This window comes from Nycticebus coucang, chromosome 7 (assembly GCF_027406575.1).
Source record: "Nycticebus coucang isolate mNycCou1 chromosome 7, mNycCou1.pri, whole genome shotgun sequence".
In the NCBI taxonomy this organism is placed as follows: domain Eukaryota; kingdom Metazoa; phylum Chordata; class Mammalia; order Primates; family Lorisidae; genus Nycticebus; species Nycticebus coucang.
Window position 1 is genome coordinate 87870901 of NC_069786.1, and position 19471 is coordinate 87890371.

At 43.7% G+C, this 19471-nt stretch overlaps 1 protein-coding gene across 1 annotated transcript in view; it reads right to left on the reverse strand.

Moving 5' to 3' along the window:
* The window catches only part of STAT1 (signal transducer and activator of transcription 1), a 49112-nt gene that overhangs the window by 7778 nt on the left and 21863 nt on the right, over window positions 1-19471 (reverse strand). Inside the window, exons 12-23 of the mRNA XM_053598327.1 lie at window positions 17313-17342; window positions 17124-17217; window positions 15943-15984; window positions 14157-14240; window positions 13237-13335; window positions 11994-12129; window positions 10260-10309; window positions 9428-9522; window positions 8021-8166; window positions 6244-6429; window positions 4923-4998; window positions 3938-4052 (exon numbers count right to left, since the gene is read on the reverse strand). Coding sequence (XP_053454302.1) covers window positions 3938-4052; window positions 4923-4998; window positions 6244-6429; window positions 8021-8166; window positions 9428-9522; window positions 10260-10309; window positions 11994-12129; window positions 13237-13335; window positions 14157-14240; window positions 15943-15984; window positions 17124-17217; window positions 17313-17342 — 1153 coding nt within the window. The remainder of the gene's footprint in view (window positions 1-3937; window positions 4053-4922; window positions 4999-6243; window positions 6430-8020; window positions 8167-9427; window positions 9523-10259; window positions 10310-11993; window positions 12130-13236; window positions 13336-14156; window positions 14241-15942; window positions 15985-17123; window positions 17218-17312; window positions 17343-19471) is intronic.

The following is a 19471-nucleotide window of genomic DNA, read 5'->3' on the forward strand; positions in this document are numbered from 1 at the left end:
AGATATGGGCTGGAGAAGCAGGATTACTCAGAATCCCTCCACTTCCCCCAGCAGTGCCTTCTGTTCAGATGCCCTCTGCAGGGCAGCTTTTAGTCATTAAATGCTTCATCCCAAAGAATACGGGCCCCTGCCACTGACTCCCTATCTGATCTCCACACTAGCCACTCCCCTTAGAGCAGATGTTCTCTGTCAGGGACAATTCTGTGCCCCAGCACAATCTGAGGTCATAAGTGACTGTCGTGACTGGGTGTGGAGGTGTTAAACTACTGGCATCTATTTGGGAGAGGCCACGGACAGTGCTAAACATCCTACTGTGCACAGGACAGCCCCCACAATGAAGAATTCTCCACCCCAAATACCAGTAGCACCAAGGTGAAGGCACATGGCAGGAGACTGGAAAGCCTGGTGGGAAAATGTTATTTTAATCCCAAGCGCTCAGAAGAAAAATTATTTTGGATTAAAAAGCACTCTGTAGGTTTTGCCCCTATGTTTCAACCTGGCTTAGAGTGCAAATGTGTAGTTAAGATGGACTTTGGAGTGAAGAGAGGAAGGGAAGGAGAAAGAGACAGAGGAAGAGAGAAAGCCTGGACTCAAATCCTGTAACTGCACAAGCACGGCATGTGACTTAACCTCTCTAAATCTCAAGGTCTTCATCTGTTACAAGAAGCTAACAGTATCTAGCAAATAGGCTTGCCAAAATATTAAATCAGCTGGCATATGTAAAACATCCAGTATAGTAGATAATTAATAAACATTCCTATTATTAGCTTTGGCCAAAGGCCTCTAAGAATAGACTGGTTTTATCACAGACTCAGAGGAAAAGGTTGACCATACAGGAACTCCAGACTAGCCCAGTTGTGTTGCAGAGAACACCAGTGCTCTGGCTCTCCTGGACAATTTCCTCAGGAGTCTGTGGTCTTTTAGCTCCTGAGGGGACATAAAGCATTGGCTCCTGGGCACCTCCCTCACCAAGAGCTGCAGCGTCCAGACTTGGCACAAAGCTCCGAGGCAGCACCTTCTATTTTAGGGAAACAACCTAATTCCAAGACTGAATGCAGAGTGGAGTCATGGCCAAGGCTGAGCACAGAGCACACCGTGGTGAAGTTGACCCAATTTAGAGGCTAATTTAACTTTTATTTTGTCTAACCAGTGCTATGCCTATACTATAGCCTCTTTTAGCACATTTAAGTCTTCTTGAGTTTATCTGGAGAAGTGCAAGTGTGCCTGTGTGTGTGTGTATGAATATATTTATTTTATTCTACAAATGAAATGAATGAAATCATTTGAAATGGAATGGCTATGGGGACATCAAAGACTACAAAATGATATTCTTTTATTTTTTCTTTTGAGACAAGAGTCTGACTCTGTCTCCCTGCGTAGAGTGACGTGGCATCATAGCTTACAGTAACCTCTAACTCTAGGGCTCAAGCAATCCTCTTGCCTCAGCTTCCCAAGTAGCTGGGACCACAGGCACCTGCCCCAATGCCCGGCTATTTTTACAGATGGGGTCTCACTCCTGCTCAGGCTGGTCTCGAACCTGTGAACTCAGGCAATCCACCCGCCTCGGCCTCCCTGAGTGCTAGGATTACAGACGTGAACCACGGCGCCTGGCCTTGCAAAACCATATTCTGACATTTATTTATTTAAATTGTCCTCACAGTGTCATTCTACAAGCACTCAGAAAGCAGTCCTACCGCTTACACAGATGTAGAGGGAACTAACTCATCTATTTTCTTTTCTTTTTTTTTTTTTTTTTTATTGTTGGGGATTCATTGAGGGTACAATAAGCCAGGTTACACTGATTGCAATTGTTAGGTAAAGTCCCTCTTGCAATCATGTCTTGCCCCCATAAAGTGTGACACACACCAAGGCCCCAAACTCATCTATTTTCTAAAGGTCACAGGAAATAATGGTGATGACAAAGATGGAACTCCGATTGCCAAATCCCGAACAAATACAGGCCTCTCACCCAAAGGCCTATATTTTATCTTAACACACAGAATAAAACACACCCAATCCTGTGCCAATAGGTTCTTTAGGATATGTGTTTTGAATGAAGCAAGGATTAGCTTTTCGTGGGAGGCAATGCAGGGTACTGGGAAAAGCATGCACTCTAGAGATTCCCTTGGTGTCCTTAGATGTCTCCTTACCATTTACTATTCACTAACTTTCATATCAAAGTCAAATTACATAAAGGGGACGGCACAGGGGACAGTGGTCTCCACATCCGTCAGAATGGGAATAACAATAATACCTAACTCAGAAGGTTGTCATGGGAACTGACAAGTTAGTACCTGTGAAGCGTATAATAAACATAACACATTAATGGTGGTGGTGATGATGATGATAATGTAACTTGCTAAGGAACAACAAAGGAGGTTTAAAAGAAGATCACCCCATTTTTGGGGGGGTTCCATCAATACAACTTACATTTTCTGAATAGGACTTATTTGTGCCATTTTTATGTCAGGCATTTAAGCACTTTACAGCAGCGTTGGGAAATATATTCTAACAGGATGTTCCCTGACACGCAGAAAAGGGTCATTTTAAAATTGCCAACAGGAATGGGATTATTTCGCTACCATACTAGCTAAACCTTTTTTTTTCTTTTGAGACAGGGTCTCAGTCACCCTGGGTAGAGTGCTGTGGTATCATAGCTCACAGCAACTTCAAGCTCCTGGGCTCAAGCAACTCTCTTGCCTCCATCTTCTGAGTAGCTGGGACTACAGGCACCAACACCACCTGGCTATTTTTTAGAGAAGGAGTCTTGCTCTTGCTCAGGCTGGTCTGAAACTCCTGAGCTCAGGTGATCCACCTGGCTCAGCCTCCCAGAGTGCTAGAATTACAAGTATGAGCCACCACACCCGGCCTAATGCTAAACTATTTTCTAATGATCTTTTTTATCCTCAACAATCAGGAAGGCATAAGAAAAGTATAATCTCTGAAGATTTTAGCCTGTGCTGCTTACAGCGAGAATAGACGAAGAAGGTAAGCATGAGAAACCTTAATTTAGGCAGAATTACTAACGTCATAATAGCTGTGCTCCTTGAGTGTTTGAACAGTGAAACCTACTCCCTTCTCTCTCAGCCATCTCCTCCCTGCCTTCCTTTCTCATTATTTTGCCAGGCACCATGTACACAGTGATGAAGAATGGCCAGTAATGATTCAAAGAGGGCACTTTTTAAAGCATTAAACAAATTTTAAAAAATTAACTGCAATGAAGCCATGTGGAAAAGAGCTTAAAATTAAATAGCATCAGCAAAAATCCATGCAACCAAGCAAAATCTTTAAGAGGAAGGAGTTCAGGTTGAAAGACAAACAATACTATTTGATAATCCTGAAAAACATTCTCCCAAAGGAAGATTCTCTCCTTCTGTGGACAATCAAGTTTCTATTTCTATCATGAAACTCATAAACTTTTTCAATTCTTGAACCTTTAACTCTTGGCAAGCCCTTCATAGCCCCAGGAGCTAGCAGGACAAATTAGCTCTCAAATAAAAGGCAGGTGGAGTTATTTCACTGCTGCTAGCTAAGTATAATTCTCTATAATTACTGTAACTGCCATGCATTAGTTCCCTGCCTTCCTAAAAATAGCACTCCCTCATCTAAACACAGTGATGAAACAAGTCAAAGGAAAATATTTCCTTATCAGAGAAATCTTAGCTCCTTAATACATGAAATTTCTGTAAGAACAACTTTAAAGGACAGAAGGGAAAACTTTTAAATATTTGAAATGTCACACTTATTTTTTGGAAAGTGCTGACTGCCAGGAATAAAAAAATCCCACTGATGATGTAGGTTGTTTAAATACATCAGGCTCCAACTTGTCCAGTTCATCTAAGAAATGCCCTTTCCCTGGCCCAGGATGGATGTACCCCTTCACATCGGAGGGCTCCCACTCACCGAGAGCTGAGGACAGCCCTGCCACGGTACTCACCATACTGTCAAACCCCACAGCGCCCACTATCCGAGACACCTCATCAGACACCTCGTCAAACTCCTCAGGAGACATCGGGAGCAGGTTGTCTGTAGTTTGAAGTCTAGAAGGGTGACTACAATGGGGAGAAAGGAAAAGGAAATGTTAATATCTAAATTACAAAAGCAGTCCTACAAACTTACACATTTTATCTTCTGTGATTCGACCATATCACTTTACATTTTTATTTCTGGTAAAAGCATCCACTTAACAAAACACACTTGAAAAAGTACAAATCATGAGAGGTTTATGTCCCCAGCCCAGCCCCTCGAGGAACACGTGGGAATCCAGAGATGTGAGCGAGTGATAGCCAGCCTGAAACCTGCCGCTTCTGCCTGGTGAAACCTAGTGTGAGCATGTGCAGGGTCGAGAAGACAAGGCCTCGGGGCTTACCCTGGACAGAAAGCACCAGAGGAATGTCTGGGGAGTCCCTCATCCCTACCTTGAGGTCTGTATGCAGATAAGGCTGCTCCATAGAGTGTTTTTACATGAAGGCTACATCCATTCACCCCAAGACAGTGCTGCAGGCCAAATAACTGACAATGACTTTTCCAAATTTTTTTCTACCTTTTATAAAATGAAACAACAAAATAAAAGCAAGTGGAGACAATAGATCTCAATCATTACTTTGGCCTTCTGGAGACTGAAAAGAATTACTTTCCAACTCTGATCAAGTTTTGTTCATTTTATTTATACTTTTTCAAAGTTTAGGGAGAACTTATATACCTTAAACACATCTTTGTTTTTTGAGTTTTTTTTTTAAGGCAGTAAAATGCTAACAGGCAGTAACACGAGGATCTCTAATTGGGATCTTTCCAACAACTCCAACCATCACGCGACAGTAATCACAAAGGAAAAGCAAAATGCAAGCATCTTCAACAGGCCCCAGCCAGGATCAAGACTGGCTTGAGGTTTTTAAACATGTCTCTCTTCTGTGTTCACTTACACTTCAGACACAGAAATCAACTCAGTCTTGATGTATCCAGTTCCTTTAGGGCCGTCAAGTTCCATGGGTTCTGGTGCTAGAAGAAAACATATCAGGTACACTTTCCATTAGGAGAAATTACCCAAAAATAGAAAAATCAACTTCTGAGGGGGAAATTAAAAGTCTGCTGTTTTTTCTGACAGCTTAGCATCCTGACCCTGCCTAGGTAAGTAACCTGAAATTCTGGTGGGAATGCAGAAACTACTATAAGGGGAGGAGTTTCCAGCCGAAGTCTAGCTCGGAATTTTGTCTTTCCAAGGCTTGAAATCCTATAAGAAGCTGGTACCTTATAGACTGGGCGCAATGGCTCATACCTGTGAATACTAGAACTCTGGTAGGCCCAGGTGGGTGGACTACCCAAGCTCAGGAGTTTAAGAGCAGCCTGAGCCAGAGCGAGATCTTGTCTCTAAAAATAGCCGAGTGTTGTGGTGGGCACCTATAGTCCCAGCTACTTGGGAGGCTAAGGCAAGAGAATCAATCGCTTGAGCACAAGAGTTTGAGGTTGCTGTGAGCTATGACACCTCAGCACTCTCCCGAGGGCAACAAAATAAGACTTTGTCTCAAAAAAAAAAAAGCTGGTACCCAAAATATGCAAAATCCTATCTGGTTTAATAGTTGTAGCCTGGCAGATGAATACACGCAGCTGTCAAGGTAAGCAGTGCCATCTTCACTCCAAGGTAATTGTCCTCACATTGAGATTGCCGACTCCAGAAAACAATCAGCTTTCTTGGTGTGCTCCAAATCTAACGGGCCCTTTTTGAACTTTCTCAAATGCAATTCATTGACGATGAAGAAGCAGGTGACATGTGTTCTAAGACAAAGCTTCCTCTTAATAATAATAGGATCTAATAAGTAATTGGGTCACTCTGAATGAACCACTTCATTTCTCCCAGGCCTCAGTTTCCTCAATTTTAATGCAAGCAGGGTGTCATAAATCGGTTGGCCACAATTCCCACCTTTTACTCCTTTTTATGTAGAAAAAGTCACAATGTAACATATACACAAGAGCAGAAATGCACCTTCTAACATCCCTAAGATGGAAATTATCTATTCATTTTTTATTAGCTGTATCAGGCCAAATAATGCATATGTTTCGAGTGCACTGATTTTACAGCATCTTGTGAAAGACTGCTTTTGCCAGTTCAAAAATGTGGGCGGAGTTAATGCCAGCATCTTCCACTTAATAGATGCTGTCTGGAGAGGAAGAATCCCATCCATCACCAGGAGGGACCACTCTGCGCTACTCCCATCAGGGCAATGAGTGCTTGTTCTCCCCACCTACCTTCCTTTGGCCTGGAGTAGTACTTTCCAAAGGCATGGTCTTTGTCAATATTTGGATAGAGATACTTCAGGGGATTCTCTGGAATATTCTCAGCCGCCATGACTTTATAATTGCGAATGATATCAGGGAAAGTAACAGCAGAAAGTTCTTTCTTGGTATAAGGTTCAACCGCATGGATGTGAGGTTCTAAAAAAAAAAAAAAAGAGAAAAGCTAGAATTCCACAGAACATCCCAAAACACTGGAAAGGAGAGAAACAAAACAGGTAAACACTGCAGTGAACCTGGTAAAAACTAAACACAGTCCAGGCATTACAGACACATACAGACATGGAGAGTGGACTGCTTTATTTCTAAACAACTTAGAATCCTGTCTTAAAAAAAGAAAAAGTCATTGCTCTTAATAACATTAATCATTTTTTGCTTAGATTTATAAATCTGGCCAAAATAAGTTCATTAAAAGTTTTTAAAAGGCTCTATCTTTAACAATACCTTGCCCACAGGCAGATATTAATAATTACTAATTGGGTCATCTTGGCTAAAGCCCAAGATTAGGTTACTAAAAATAAGCTTTCTGTGTGGACTTTTTGTGTTAAAAAACATAATTTTTAAATAAATGATGATAATAGAAAACAGCATTTGAAGCAAAGAAAGAGCCTATTTGCTACTTTCCCGTTAATCCTTAATGTAATCAACCATAGTTTAATGCATTCCTGTTCTCATTCCCAGACCTCCTTCAGATCCTTCTTCCTAATTAATCCAGAATCTTGCTTTTGAATGTACATATTCCACACACTGTAAGTTCAGGTGCTCTAGGGACGCTGTGCTAGAACTTCAGACCCTGCCAGTATCCTAAATCTCTGTGGCAGATGGTCCCCCACTTAAATTTTCTGATACCAATGTTTCCTTCCACTGTGCTTGGTTTGCTAATGCTGTCTCTCAGCTGGTTCAGGAACTACTAGGGAAGAGGAGGGCAGGCTCTGACATCTATTGCCTGCAGAAGGCTCTGATCTCAGCCCTCCTGCTTTTTCCTCTGAAGAAAAAATAAAAAGAACAAGGAAAGTACCCTATTTTTTGTACCTATCCACTGAAAGCATAAAAGTCCACAGGAACAAATCCTTTTTTTCCCTCCAGTCCTTCAAACAAAGCGAACTCTCCACAACAGTGAAAAGCAATCAGTCTGTATCATTTTTTCCTCTGTGCTATTCAGCTTTGTCCCCAGAAACCTGGTTCTTAAACACCAAGGACTTTGGACACTTCAGCCATGGACTCATTTGCTTAAAGAGAAACCCAATATAATGAAGATAAGCCTGCAGCTGCCCTTTGTTAAGGTAGGGTGGAGAGCTTTGGCTCTTCCCAACAGGCCCTGCACCCCGCTAACAATGTGTGTGGAATCATCTCACAAAGCCTGTCCTCAATCATTACCCTGAGTGAGTCTAGAAAAGTTTAAGCCTGTGGGAAATGTGACTCCTTCCAAGAACTGGCTGCATGCACATTATATCAACTCACATCCTTCATCTACAGATAACAAACCGGACAAAATGGGAAAGAATTTGGCCTTGTTTTTTCAAAACTACCATTTCCACAGTATGTTCCAGGCAGGGAATTACAAACATTCATGGTGGTTTATTAACTCCTACTTTGGGGGTGCTCAGCTGGGGTGAGTGTAGGAGCTGCAATTTCAGATTCATTCATGATCTGCGTGAGCTGACTGGTGGTGAGGGAGCAGGGTTATGCACACCTGGGGGTGCGGGTGGCTGTGCTCACACTCCTCACTCACCGCCTCCATTCTGGGAGCGCTCCACCCACGTGAATGTGATGGCCCCTTCCCGGCAGCTCTCACTGAAGCGCAGCAAGAAGGTCCCCGACTGCTGGTCCTTCAGCAGTTCGCGTTCCCGCTCCTTGCTGATGAAGCCCATGATACATCTGGACATAGCAGAGATGGACAGAGAGACTGTAGTTCAATCATGGTCTTAATGCTCAGGTTAGTTTACAAACCAGAATGACTGGCATGTGACAAAACAATCTGTGATAACAATGTACAGACAGTCTTAAAATCTATTTAATGGCACTTCAGGAAGCACTTCATTTACTCATGTACATGCTACAGTTTAAAGAAGAAATCCAACATGAACATGGTGCCAGCAGGAGGCTGAGCAGCTCAGTAACTACATGAAAGAGCCTTTGGTTGTCACTGAATTTAAAGAGCAGGAAATGCCTGAATTTACACAAGTTTTATACTGGAAAGGAAGAGACTCAGACAATATATATTTTCATATTCTAGCATTTCTGATAAACTTTAAGCTTTTGTGAAATATTAGCTGATCCCGGGAGTAAGTCAGATAGAAACAAATTAAAAGGGTTTTTTCTTCCTTCCTACAGGGAATATGATGAGAGTTTAAGAAATTTGTTTGTTTGTTTTTGAGACAGTCTCAAGCTATCATTCTGGGTAGAGTGCCGTTGCATCATAGCTCACAGTAACCTCCAACTCTTGGGCTCAAGTGATCTGCTTGCCTCAGTTTTTCTAGAGTTTTTAGTAGAGATGGGGGTCTCACTTTTTTTTTTTTTTTTTTGTAGAGACAGAGTCTCACTGTACCGCCCTCGGTAGAGTGCTGTGGCTCACAGCAACCTCCAACTCCTGGGCTTAAGCGATTCTCCTGCCTCAGCCTCCCGAGTAGCTGGGACTACAGGCGCCCACCACAACGCCCGGCTATTTTTTGGTTGCAGTTTGGCCGGGGCCGGGTTTGAACCCATCACCCTCGGTATATGGGGCCGGCGCCTTATCGACTGAGCCACAAGCACCGCCCCGGGGGTCTCACTTTTTGCTCAGGATGGTCTCAAACTCCTGAGCTCAAGCAGTCCACCGCTTCGGCATCCCAGAGTGCTAGGATTACAGGGGTGAGCCACCGCGCCTGGCCAGAAATTTCTATTAAATGAATGAATGCATGAATGGTACTCAGAAGGTTTTTTAAATTTAGCTTTACAAATACACACACACCTATACTAAGAAAGGGTGAGTCTAATCATGAGGTCTACACTCCTTATGCCTTGAAGTGACAGCCTGTACATGTGCACTTCTGTGAGATTTATACACGTCAAATAATGCTTTGTTTTTGGCCTCAGCCTTATAGTAAGGGAGTGTGTACTAATTATCTGTTTCAAAAATACATCCATCAGTGGCCCTTACCCATCATTCCAGAGAGAGAGCAGGTGTTTTTTAATGAGTTCTAGGATGTTTTCAATCCAATGCCAGAAAGAAAAGTTTTTATCATTTATATTTTCCTGAAAATATACAAATGCACACATTAGTAACAAAGAAACCCAAATCAGCGACTTACCATGCCCCCTCCCACCATCAGATTTTAATCTATAAAGACTTCCAGCTTCCAAAGGTAGAAGTGTCCCTCACAGAGCACTAGCCATCCTGACCCCAGGCGGGAATATCATAGTTTCTCCCTCTTATCATTGGCATTCAGACTGGGAGCTGTCCATTTCCCCAGGCAGGCCTCTGCTTCCCTCTCCAAACAGTAGCCAAGCAGCCAGGGGTAACCTCTAGGGTGAATCATGGAAAGAAAAGCTGCCCCCATGCTAGCAAAATCAACTGAACCAGCCAACCAGCACTATCTGGTGACCCCAGCAGGTTCTAAATGTTCCTTCCACCTGGCCCCCCTGCTTGAGCAGGCTCCAGGAGACTCATCTGGCTGCTCAGGCGGTGCAGCCTGGCCCAGAGCACACATTTCACATGGACATGGCTAACATGCTGCCAGGCGGGGGCCACTGTGAGTGAACAGAAGACTCATTTCGGATATGAAAGAATGTTATCACTCAGGCAGGTGTTTCCTGGCTTGGAGACTAACCTCCTGCGCTGAAGAAAAGCAAACAAGTTGCCCTCGGGGCTCCTTGGTCGGAGAAAAAACGTGCCAGAACAAGCAAACAGTCAAGTCACTACCACAGCAAGAAATGTGAGACCTCAGCAGAGAAAAAAGGCTCAGAGAGCATGAAACTCAGACAGAACCCACCTTACAAAACCTCGACCATGGAATAAGACCATCAGGGCTAGCGTTAGGACCTAAACAAATGAAAATAAGATTTTTTTCAGCAAACAGAAATCGATTCTGAAGATTTAGCTGGACTGATGACTCCTCTATTTCCTCTGGAGGGAAAGAGCTAACATCCAAAATAAGGAAGTTCTGAAGGTCCATGGTTGATATTTTCTGATACCTTAATGCTAAATTAATTCTGCAACAAAGCCCAGGTGTCATTAGCTACACAAATTAAAGCATCCCAGGCTCTAAGAGGTGGTAAGCTCATAACCGAAGGGGTGTAACTGAAATAATCTAAAATACGTTTATATTGGTTTGATTTTAATGGTAAAAAGGAATGGCTGGCCGATTCCTGGGCAACCCGTAAGAGTTTTGGGGGAAAGCAGAAACATCACAGAGTCTCACTGTCTGCTCCCCGCCTCCTCCGAAGAGGGGATCATCTACTTACATTCCCCTCAGTCACACCACACTCCTTTCCCAGACCATCAGCTGACTTTACTCAGGCTTTCTAGGGAAGCCTCCTTCTAACATTTTCTAGGGAAGCCTCCCTCCTATTCTAACGTCATTTCCCACTGTCCCAGGAAAGTCCCCTCTCCCAGAGAACCTACAGAATTTTTTATAGTTCATCCTAAGTCTGAGATCATCCCTAGTTGTCAATTTATCTGGTACTTGACTTTTATAAGTTTATTCTGGATGTTAATTACGCCTTTCCCTCAACCCTCCTTCAAATAAGACATGGGCTCAGGGAGGTTGATGCAGATCAAAAGCCAAGCGAGGGAAATGAGAGGAAGAAGCCCAGGAGTTATTAGCTACACAAATTAAAGCATCCCAGGCTCTGAGAGGTGGTAAGCCCTTTATCTCTCTTCAAACAGAACCACAAATACGCCATTAAAGGCAGAGAAGATACCTTTCTTAACTCTTGACAAACATGAAAATGGAGTAAGGTGAGTAAGATGAGTATTGTGACAGGTGCATGGCCAAGAGAAGGCACTGCTGAGAGCCACTGGGTCAGGAAGGGCCTATCAGTCAGTGATCACAGCAGATGTGGTTCTGCTGTACAGAAAGCAAATCTGGATAAAAACTGTCCATGAGTTTTTAAAGAAATAGTTCAGATATTCTCATTCATTAAAAGATCTGACCTTGAGACTAATGGATCTTTGATTTGTTTAGACTGATAAATCCACTGACATTAGCCACTGAAGGGGTCCACCTACTATGGTCTGGACTCTGCCCAGTCAGGCCAAACTGCAGATCACAAGAGGCGTGCTGTTGTGTGGGCAGTGTCTCCACCACTCAAGCCCTCCTGATGCAGGCGTCTAGGTGGGTGCTGTGTGCTGGGCAGCCCCCAGGACCTTATTCTTACCACATCAGGGACTTATTTTCTTCTCTCCAAGGTTCATCATTTTTGTCAAGGAACTTATACATAATATACTTTATATAATTCAAAAAGCTTTCCTTAGAAACCCTTCTCAGAAATGTTAGCAAAAGATGAGGAAACAATTCGTTTAAATCTTTTATCAGATCTCTATTTCTTCCCAAGGTCATGTATGATTCTCACTTAGCTATAATAAGCTGCAGCTTGAAAAGGCAACAGATTTTAACACTCTTCTACTTTCAACAAAGTAAAGAGCTAAGAGGGGGAAAAAGAACAAGTAAGACATTTTTATAAATCTCTGTTTTTACATACATAAAATGTTAGTATGTTCATACCAAGAAGCTTCTCTCCCAACATATTCAGTTGGTCCACATTGAGACCTCTCTTGGTGACAGAAGAAAACTGCCAGCTCAGGACCTCTGAAAGCTGAGACCATCGTGCACACGGTGGATTCAGGAAGAAGGACAGATTCTACAAAGGAAACACCCAAATGCCAAGGGTTACTAAAGTCATAAGCCAGACGCTGAACCATGAGTCTCAATGTTCCAAAGTTCAATTCTAGTTTATGTAACATGCAGATGTTTTCACAGCAGTGGAAGAAAAATACAGTCAAGTCTCATTATTTGGAGGTTCCCCTTTTGAGTTTGTTTACTCACTAACACTGATTTGTAACTCCAAAATCAATACTCATGAGACCCGCATATTCACCTGAAGACACAACCATGCCAGAGGAGATTTGCGTCTCTTAACACATTTACGTTCCTACTGAGGTCAAACAATACTCTGGCTTGCTTCAGCTCTCATGCTAGAAACTGAGTATCCTTTCTGAAGTTTGTTTAGTGCCACACTTTTCGCATTCCTCTGATTGTTGATCTCACTGCTTAAAATGGAGCCAAGTGTTCTGTGGTGCCGTCTGCTATTCCTGAGCACAGGAAGGTTGTGATGTGCCCCATGGAGAAATGTGCTTGTGAGATGAACTTCACTCAGGCACAAGTGACAGTGTTGCTGGCTGTTAAGTTCATATTAATGAATCAACAAATACATTAGGTAAGATATGTTTAAACACAAACACACAAAAACAAAGTTCCGTATTGACGGGCTGACAAAAACACTGAGACCACAGGCTTGTAGGAACCTAATCCTGTATTTCCCCTGGAGCAATAATTCAGTGTTCGCTCATTAAGTATTTCCCAGTGACATTACAGAACACAACTACTTTGAATAATAAGAGTCGACTGTAACTAATCAACAGTGAGAGGCCATGCTCCAAGAATGGGGCAATGTTTGTTTAATAGATACACACACTTAAGAAAAAGAATGATACCAATGGACCTCCTCCGTAATAAAAGTTAATAAAATCATCAGTTGTCTGAGCTTATTCACATAATAAGAAAATCATAATTCTCATTTCAAACACACACACACATGCTTCATGTGCCCAGAATTAGCTCAATTTCCTTAAGAGTTGTGTCACTTCTCTCTCAACATCTGGCCAGCACAGGATATTTCAGAGATGCAGCAGCAAGACCATGGGGTCTCCGGCTAACCTCTGGGATGAAAGCAAATATGTTTCCTTACCCTGGGTTCTGCCACCAGCATGTTGTACCACAGGATGGAGGCCCAGCCACTTGGGAGCTGGCTGACATTGGAGATCACCACAATGGGCAGAGAGGTCGTCTAAAAGATGACAGAGACCTTGAAATCATCTGCACTGCTGAAATATCACCTTCTACTCAGCCTCAAAAACAAGCAGTGGATTATTTATGTATTTGCATATAGTTTACACTTGAAAAACAGAAAAAGGTTAAGTTCTGTTCTTGTGTCCATAGTTTATCTTTGATATATACTTCAGTTAAGTCCATATGGCTCAGCACCTGTAGCTCAGCGGCTAGGGGACCAGCCACATACACCAGAGCTGGTGGGTTCGAATCTAGCCTGGGCCTGCTGAACAACAATGACAACTACAACCAAAAAAATAGCCGGGCATTGTGGCGGGTGCCTGTAGTCCCAGCTACTTGGGAGGTGAGGCAAAAGAGTCACTTAAGCCCAAGAGTTTGAGATTGCTGTGAGCTGTGACATCATAGCACTCTACACTGGGTGACAGTTTGAGACTCTGTCTCAAAAAAAAAAGAACTAAGTCCCTAAAACTAATGATAGCTGCCATTTGTTCAAGGATACACAATTTAAAAAGATATAAATCATGACATAAACAAAATATGAGGAAAGGGCGGAGTAAAGAAAATAAGTTCCAATGCTTAATATAAAAAAACTAACACTATGAATCTCAATTAGAACAATTAGCTTACAGAATTTGAGGTTAACTCAATTCTCTATTTCTCTGGACCATAAATTAAGGTTAAAATAACATTAGTGAAAAAATATTATCTTTTTAAAGCCATCAGGTAGATATCTCTAAAACAAAAACTGAGGAATAAAAATACATGTAGCAGTTAAGAGTAAAAATAAAGTTTTCCACCTTGAGACCACAGAAGTCTTACCTCAAGATCAATTACCAAACCAGGTTGGCACAACTGGGTTTCAAAACTAAGAGAGTGAAGCTCTTCAGTAACAATGAGAGGGCCCTGAGAAGAGAAAAAGAAAAAAGATAAGAATAGAGCAATATATTCACTCATTTTGCAACTTTCAGAAGCCCAATTAACACTGAAAACAGGCTGCAGAGATCCTGGACTCAATCAGCTGCAACTTGAATATTCAACAATCTCACCCCAGGCGTAGCTACTCTGAGTTTCTCAGTACTCTCCCAAAGACAATGTCTGAGATCATGGCAAGGTTGGAGATTCAGAGAAAAACAGGAATAGGGAAAGGCCACTTCTAATGGCTTTTTATCTGTGACCTACGGCTTCCCACCCCTCAGCCCTGTCTGCCCAGCTAGGCCCACCCGGCATGGCTGCACACCTCCAGCAGACGGAGTGGAGGGTGGGAGTGGGAAGTGCACAGGTGCTTCAGGCGTGCTCTTCTGCTGCAGGTCCTAAAGTGCCTGGGTTGGGGGAAAATGGTTTTCCAAACATCTTTACACGTTACCTCAGGGTAAGCATCACAATGCAGAACTAGGGTGGTGCAAGTACCAGAGCTGGGGAGTTACAGAGGTAGTACAGGTACAAACCAGGGCTAGAAGGCATCCTTGCACAGCCCAGGCCTGCATTTGTCCCACTGCTCCACATGACCTCCACTGCTCAAGGTACGGAAGGACACACAGACAGAAACATTCCAAACCCAAACAACTCCAAACATTTCATTCTTTGTCCATGGTTGGTTTTCTTTTTTTGGGGGGGTGGGGTGGGGGTGGGTCAGAGTCTTGCTCTATTGCCAGGGCTAGAGTACAGTGGTGTCATCATAGCTCACCACAACCTCAAATTCCTGGACTCAGTAATCCTCCTGCCTCCATCTCCTGAGTACCTAGGACTATAGGCGAATGCTATCATGCCTGGCTAATTTTTCTGTTTTGCGGGGTTGAGAAAGGGTCTTGCTATGTTGCTCAGGTTGGTCTTAAACTCCTAGATGTAAGTGATCCTCCTACCTTGGCCTCCCACAGTGCTGTAATTACAGGTGTGGACCACTGTGCCTGACCCGTAGTTAATTTGGAATGCATCACAAACCTAACTCAAGGATCACGTTGTAAAAAAGCCTGATGAAAAGACAGTGCTTCTGGTAGGGGGTGCAATGGCAGGGAAATCCTCCAGGCCAGTGGTTCTCAACCTTTCTAATGCCGAGACCCTTTAATACAGTTCCTCATGTTGTGGTGACCCCCAACCATAAAATTATTTTCATACACCTGTATTTGTACAGGGTGTAGGTGATGGTTTTAGGTGACCCCTGTGAAAGGGTTATTCGACCCTTAAAGGGATTGCAACCCACGGGTTAAGAACCACTGCTCTAGGCACACTGCATAGCAGTCGTAAAACTGGCCTCTCCTTCCAGCTCTCACAGTAACTACCTGTGAGCCTTTAGCTAAATCCTGCAAACTTCCTGTGACTCAATTTCCTCACCTGTAAGATGTGAAGAACATGACAGCCCTATGCAGCTACTGACTGGGTGGTCTGTGAAAGTCCACTGAGCTTGTATGTAAAACTGTTTGGCAACCATGAAGCACAAATGCAGCGTATCCACTGATTTCACAGACATACCAGGTATTGAAGCTCATCCTCTGCCCTTCCTGCTGGGTCTGAGCCCCTCTGTGAGGTATCCCCAGGCACTAGAGGCATTGACCTTCCCTCACTGGACAGACCTGCTTGGTTTGAATCTAATCACAACACAGTCTCTCACCTCGTTAGTCCTGGAGCCAGCATTTTTCTGTTCTTTCAGTTGCTGTAAAACAAAAAACCTTCTTAGTAAACGGCATGTTATTTGTCCAAGTTGCTGTCTTCATTTACAAAGTAGACCAAAGTTAAGACTAGAAAGAATGCCAGATGCAATGTTATCTTTCAAATGCTGATGAGAAACAAAATTGCTCTTGTCTGGGTCCGTGAGCAGAAGCCCCTCTCCCCACTGGCCTGGCAGGGTGTGGGCACCAGACTTCTGAGGATCTCAGGGAACTGTATCCTGCTCCCTTCCCGTGTGCATTTTCCCTGAATGAGCTCCCAGGCACCTTCACTGGCTGTGCCATGACCCCAGGCTCAGGGCGGACAGTTTCTCCTCCTTCCTCCTTCCTGTAGAAGAGTCTTCCAGAGACCTACTGACTCCAGGCCCAACTACCCTCAAATGGACTTTAATACTGAGGCTTCAAGGGAGCAACTGGGGCCCTGAGGGCAGCTCTGGATACCCTCAGGTTCCCGGGTTGGGCTGAGGGTCCTGAACAACACCTAGCTTCCCAGCCCTGAGGTCTGCAGGTGCACAGATGCCAGCAGAAAAGATGCCCTTCACTCACTGCAGGTTCTGGGGCCCAGGAAGAGCTGTGGGCTCAGCACCAAAGGAATATCCGAACAACTGTAACTGGCAATTCCATTACCACAGAGGGGTAAAGAAGGTGGGGCCCACTTCATGGTGGGGCCACCATAGACGCAGGGGCTGTCGGTGAGACCACCTGGAAAAGGAATGCAAAGAAGGGGCTGCAGAGAGAATGTGGAGTATGTGACATGCCTGGAGGATGGAGGAAGCATGGTCAGGACATGGGAGCAATGGCCTCTGAGAAAACCACATGAGTCACTGAGGCCACAGGCAACCAACTGGGCCATTTATGAACATGCAGGCTCAGAGCAGTTTCCTGGAGAGTGATACCACCCAACAGGAGCTTCTGGAAGAGAGGCGGGCAGAACATACAATGATGGTTCTGGGATGAGAAGGGGGAACCAAATGTCCCAAGTGCTGGTGATGAGAACGCACCAGCCACAAAGTCTGGAAAGTCCAGGGGCACCCTCCAGGTTACAAAGTGTCCCAAAGTGTCACTCTATTGTCAAAAGGCCTATAAACCAGGGAGCACCCGAAGAGGACAAAACCAGTGTCCTCACCAGATGTCGAAATTCAGCCGCCAGACTTCCATTGGTGGACTCCTCCATGTTCATCACTTTCGTGTGTGTGCCCAAAATGTTGAACTTTCTAAATCTATACAACGTGGGACAGAAATAATGAAAGGCTTTAAACCATTAAGCAAGCAAACAAAAAAGATAGCAAAATACAGTGTAAAGTGTATCACGTACCCTTTTACTGTGTTTCTCTCATTCACGTCTCTGCAAAAAAAACAAAAAACAAAAAAAGCATATGTATATATATATATATAACACATAACCATATGTGTGTTTCTAAAGTTTAAAATAAGTTTTAACAAAACTGTAAAAATAGAAGTAATAAAACACACATCTCGACCTGTGGTTGCTGCCCAGTCATTGCTCTCACCCACCTTCTTGATGCCCCTGTGGTAGCTCCGCCAAGCACTACTGAGTGGCCTTGGGCAAACAAACCAGGCCTCCTGCTTCTCATCTGTACAACACGCCAAGAGCATGAACCTTATAGGATATCGTGAGGAGTAAACTAGTTAATGGGTAAAAAGAGTACATAATGCACCCTTAATAAATGTAAGCTTACTGTTGTTTATCGAGCAATTACATACTTTGTGTGAGGCTCTGTGCTAAGCACTGGGGAGTCAACAGACAGCACATGGCTCTGCTGCCACAGAACTCAGCAGACTCCAATGTGCCTGCCTAACCCTTATTTTCATTCTCTATTATCTCTAATGCTCTCACTTAAGTACCCCAGAAAAGTCAGTTATTAGGGGAAAGTGACAAGTTTAAGGCTGAGGTCAAAATCTTGAAAGACCTTGCATCTTATGTAAATTCATGGTTATTTTGTCATGTTCTAGCCAAATAATGTATCTGTTAGTGGTGCAGATGTAGATTAGAAACTGTTAGCCCACTCGCAGACAGATGAGTTAGGGATCTTTCCCTTCCTATCTCAACTAAAGTTCAGTTGTTTCTGTGAATGACAATCCCCATTGCCTGTGAGAGGGACCTACTTTTATTGTTCAAAAAAAAGAAAAGAAAAAGATTTAAAATAAAAGGAACAACATGATACAAAGCTGATTTGTCAATGCTAAGACAGTGTTGGAGCAGACAGAAAAGACAGAAGAGCCAGAAAAAACTGAAAGAGGGACTGAAATAAAGCAGAGGGTCATAAACTGTAGTGGCCACAAAACCTTTGTGGTTCCTCCTTTCAAGAAGAATGTATCTCTCAGTCCCCGGAATCTCGGAGGGGAGATGCAGGGGAATGACACAGATTCCAAGGCTAGCCCTCACAGGCCTCGCCTGCTTAGAACACTGTCTCCATTGGCAAAGCCCAGGCTAGCCTCTTTGAGAGCCATGAAGAAGGATATCAAAACACAGTGCAAAGTGGATCAGGTAGCCTCCTGAGACACAGACATATAACAAAACCTGGGTAGACCACCCAGTTCCAACGAGGCTAGCCCAGACAGAAGGACCACCTACAACACACAGAATGTAAGAAATAGTAAGTTTTGGGGGTTTTATCCACTAATTTTTTTTTTTTTCTTTTTGAGACACAGTCTCAAACTGTAGCCCTGAGTAGAGTGTCATGGCGTCATAACTCACAGCAACCTCTAACTCCTGGGCTTAAGTGATTCTCTTGCCTCAGTCTCCCAAGTAGCTGGGACTATAGGTGCCCACCACAATGCCCAGCTATTTTTTGGTGGTAGTTGTCCTTGTTTGGCAGGCCCGGGTTGGATTGGATTGGATTGGAACCCGCCAACTCTGGTGTATGCGGCTGGCGCCTTAGCCGCTTGAGCTACAGGCGCCAAGCCTATCCACTAAATTTTTGGAGTGGTTTGTTCTACAGCGGAAGCTAACTGATACAGAGAAAAACCAAAGATGATGGCGGGAGAGACAAAGAAACAGACTATGCTACAGGGAAGAATATTCTTACAGAAGTGGGAAGAAACAAAAAGCCAGAGGAAAACAAATTATCACAAGTCATTTTTAAAACCTGCTATACTCGTATGTGACATAAGCCAACAAAAGCATCAGACATATCTGGGGTAAAGGGTCATCTTGCTCCTTAAGGCAAGTGACTAAGTCAGTGCTAGTCAAGGTCTAGGGTCTAAAGGCAAAATAGGGTGGGACTGCTCCATCTGGATCCCCTTGAGAGATGCTGCCAATCCCTGGGTCTCCACAGTTTAGAAGACACAGGGGTGAAGCCAGCAGGCTCCACATAGGTCCCCCAAGTGTGGCTGACCTCATTCTAGAAAAACCTCCCAATAGGCCACAGAATCACAGCAGCCTGGATGGTGAGCCTGGTGTTTAATCAGGGCCTCTCCATGGGGCTGGCCTGGGAGGAGAGGGTGGTGTGC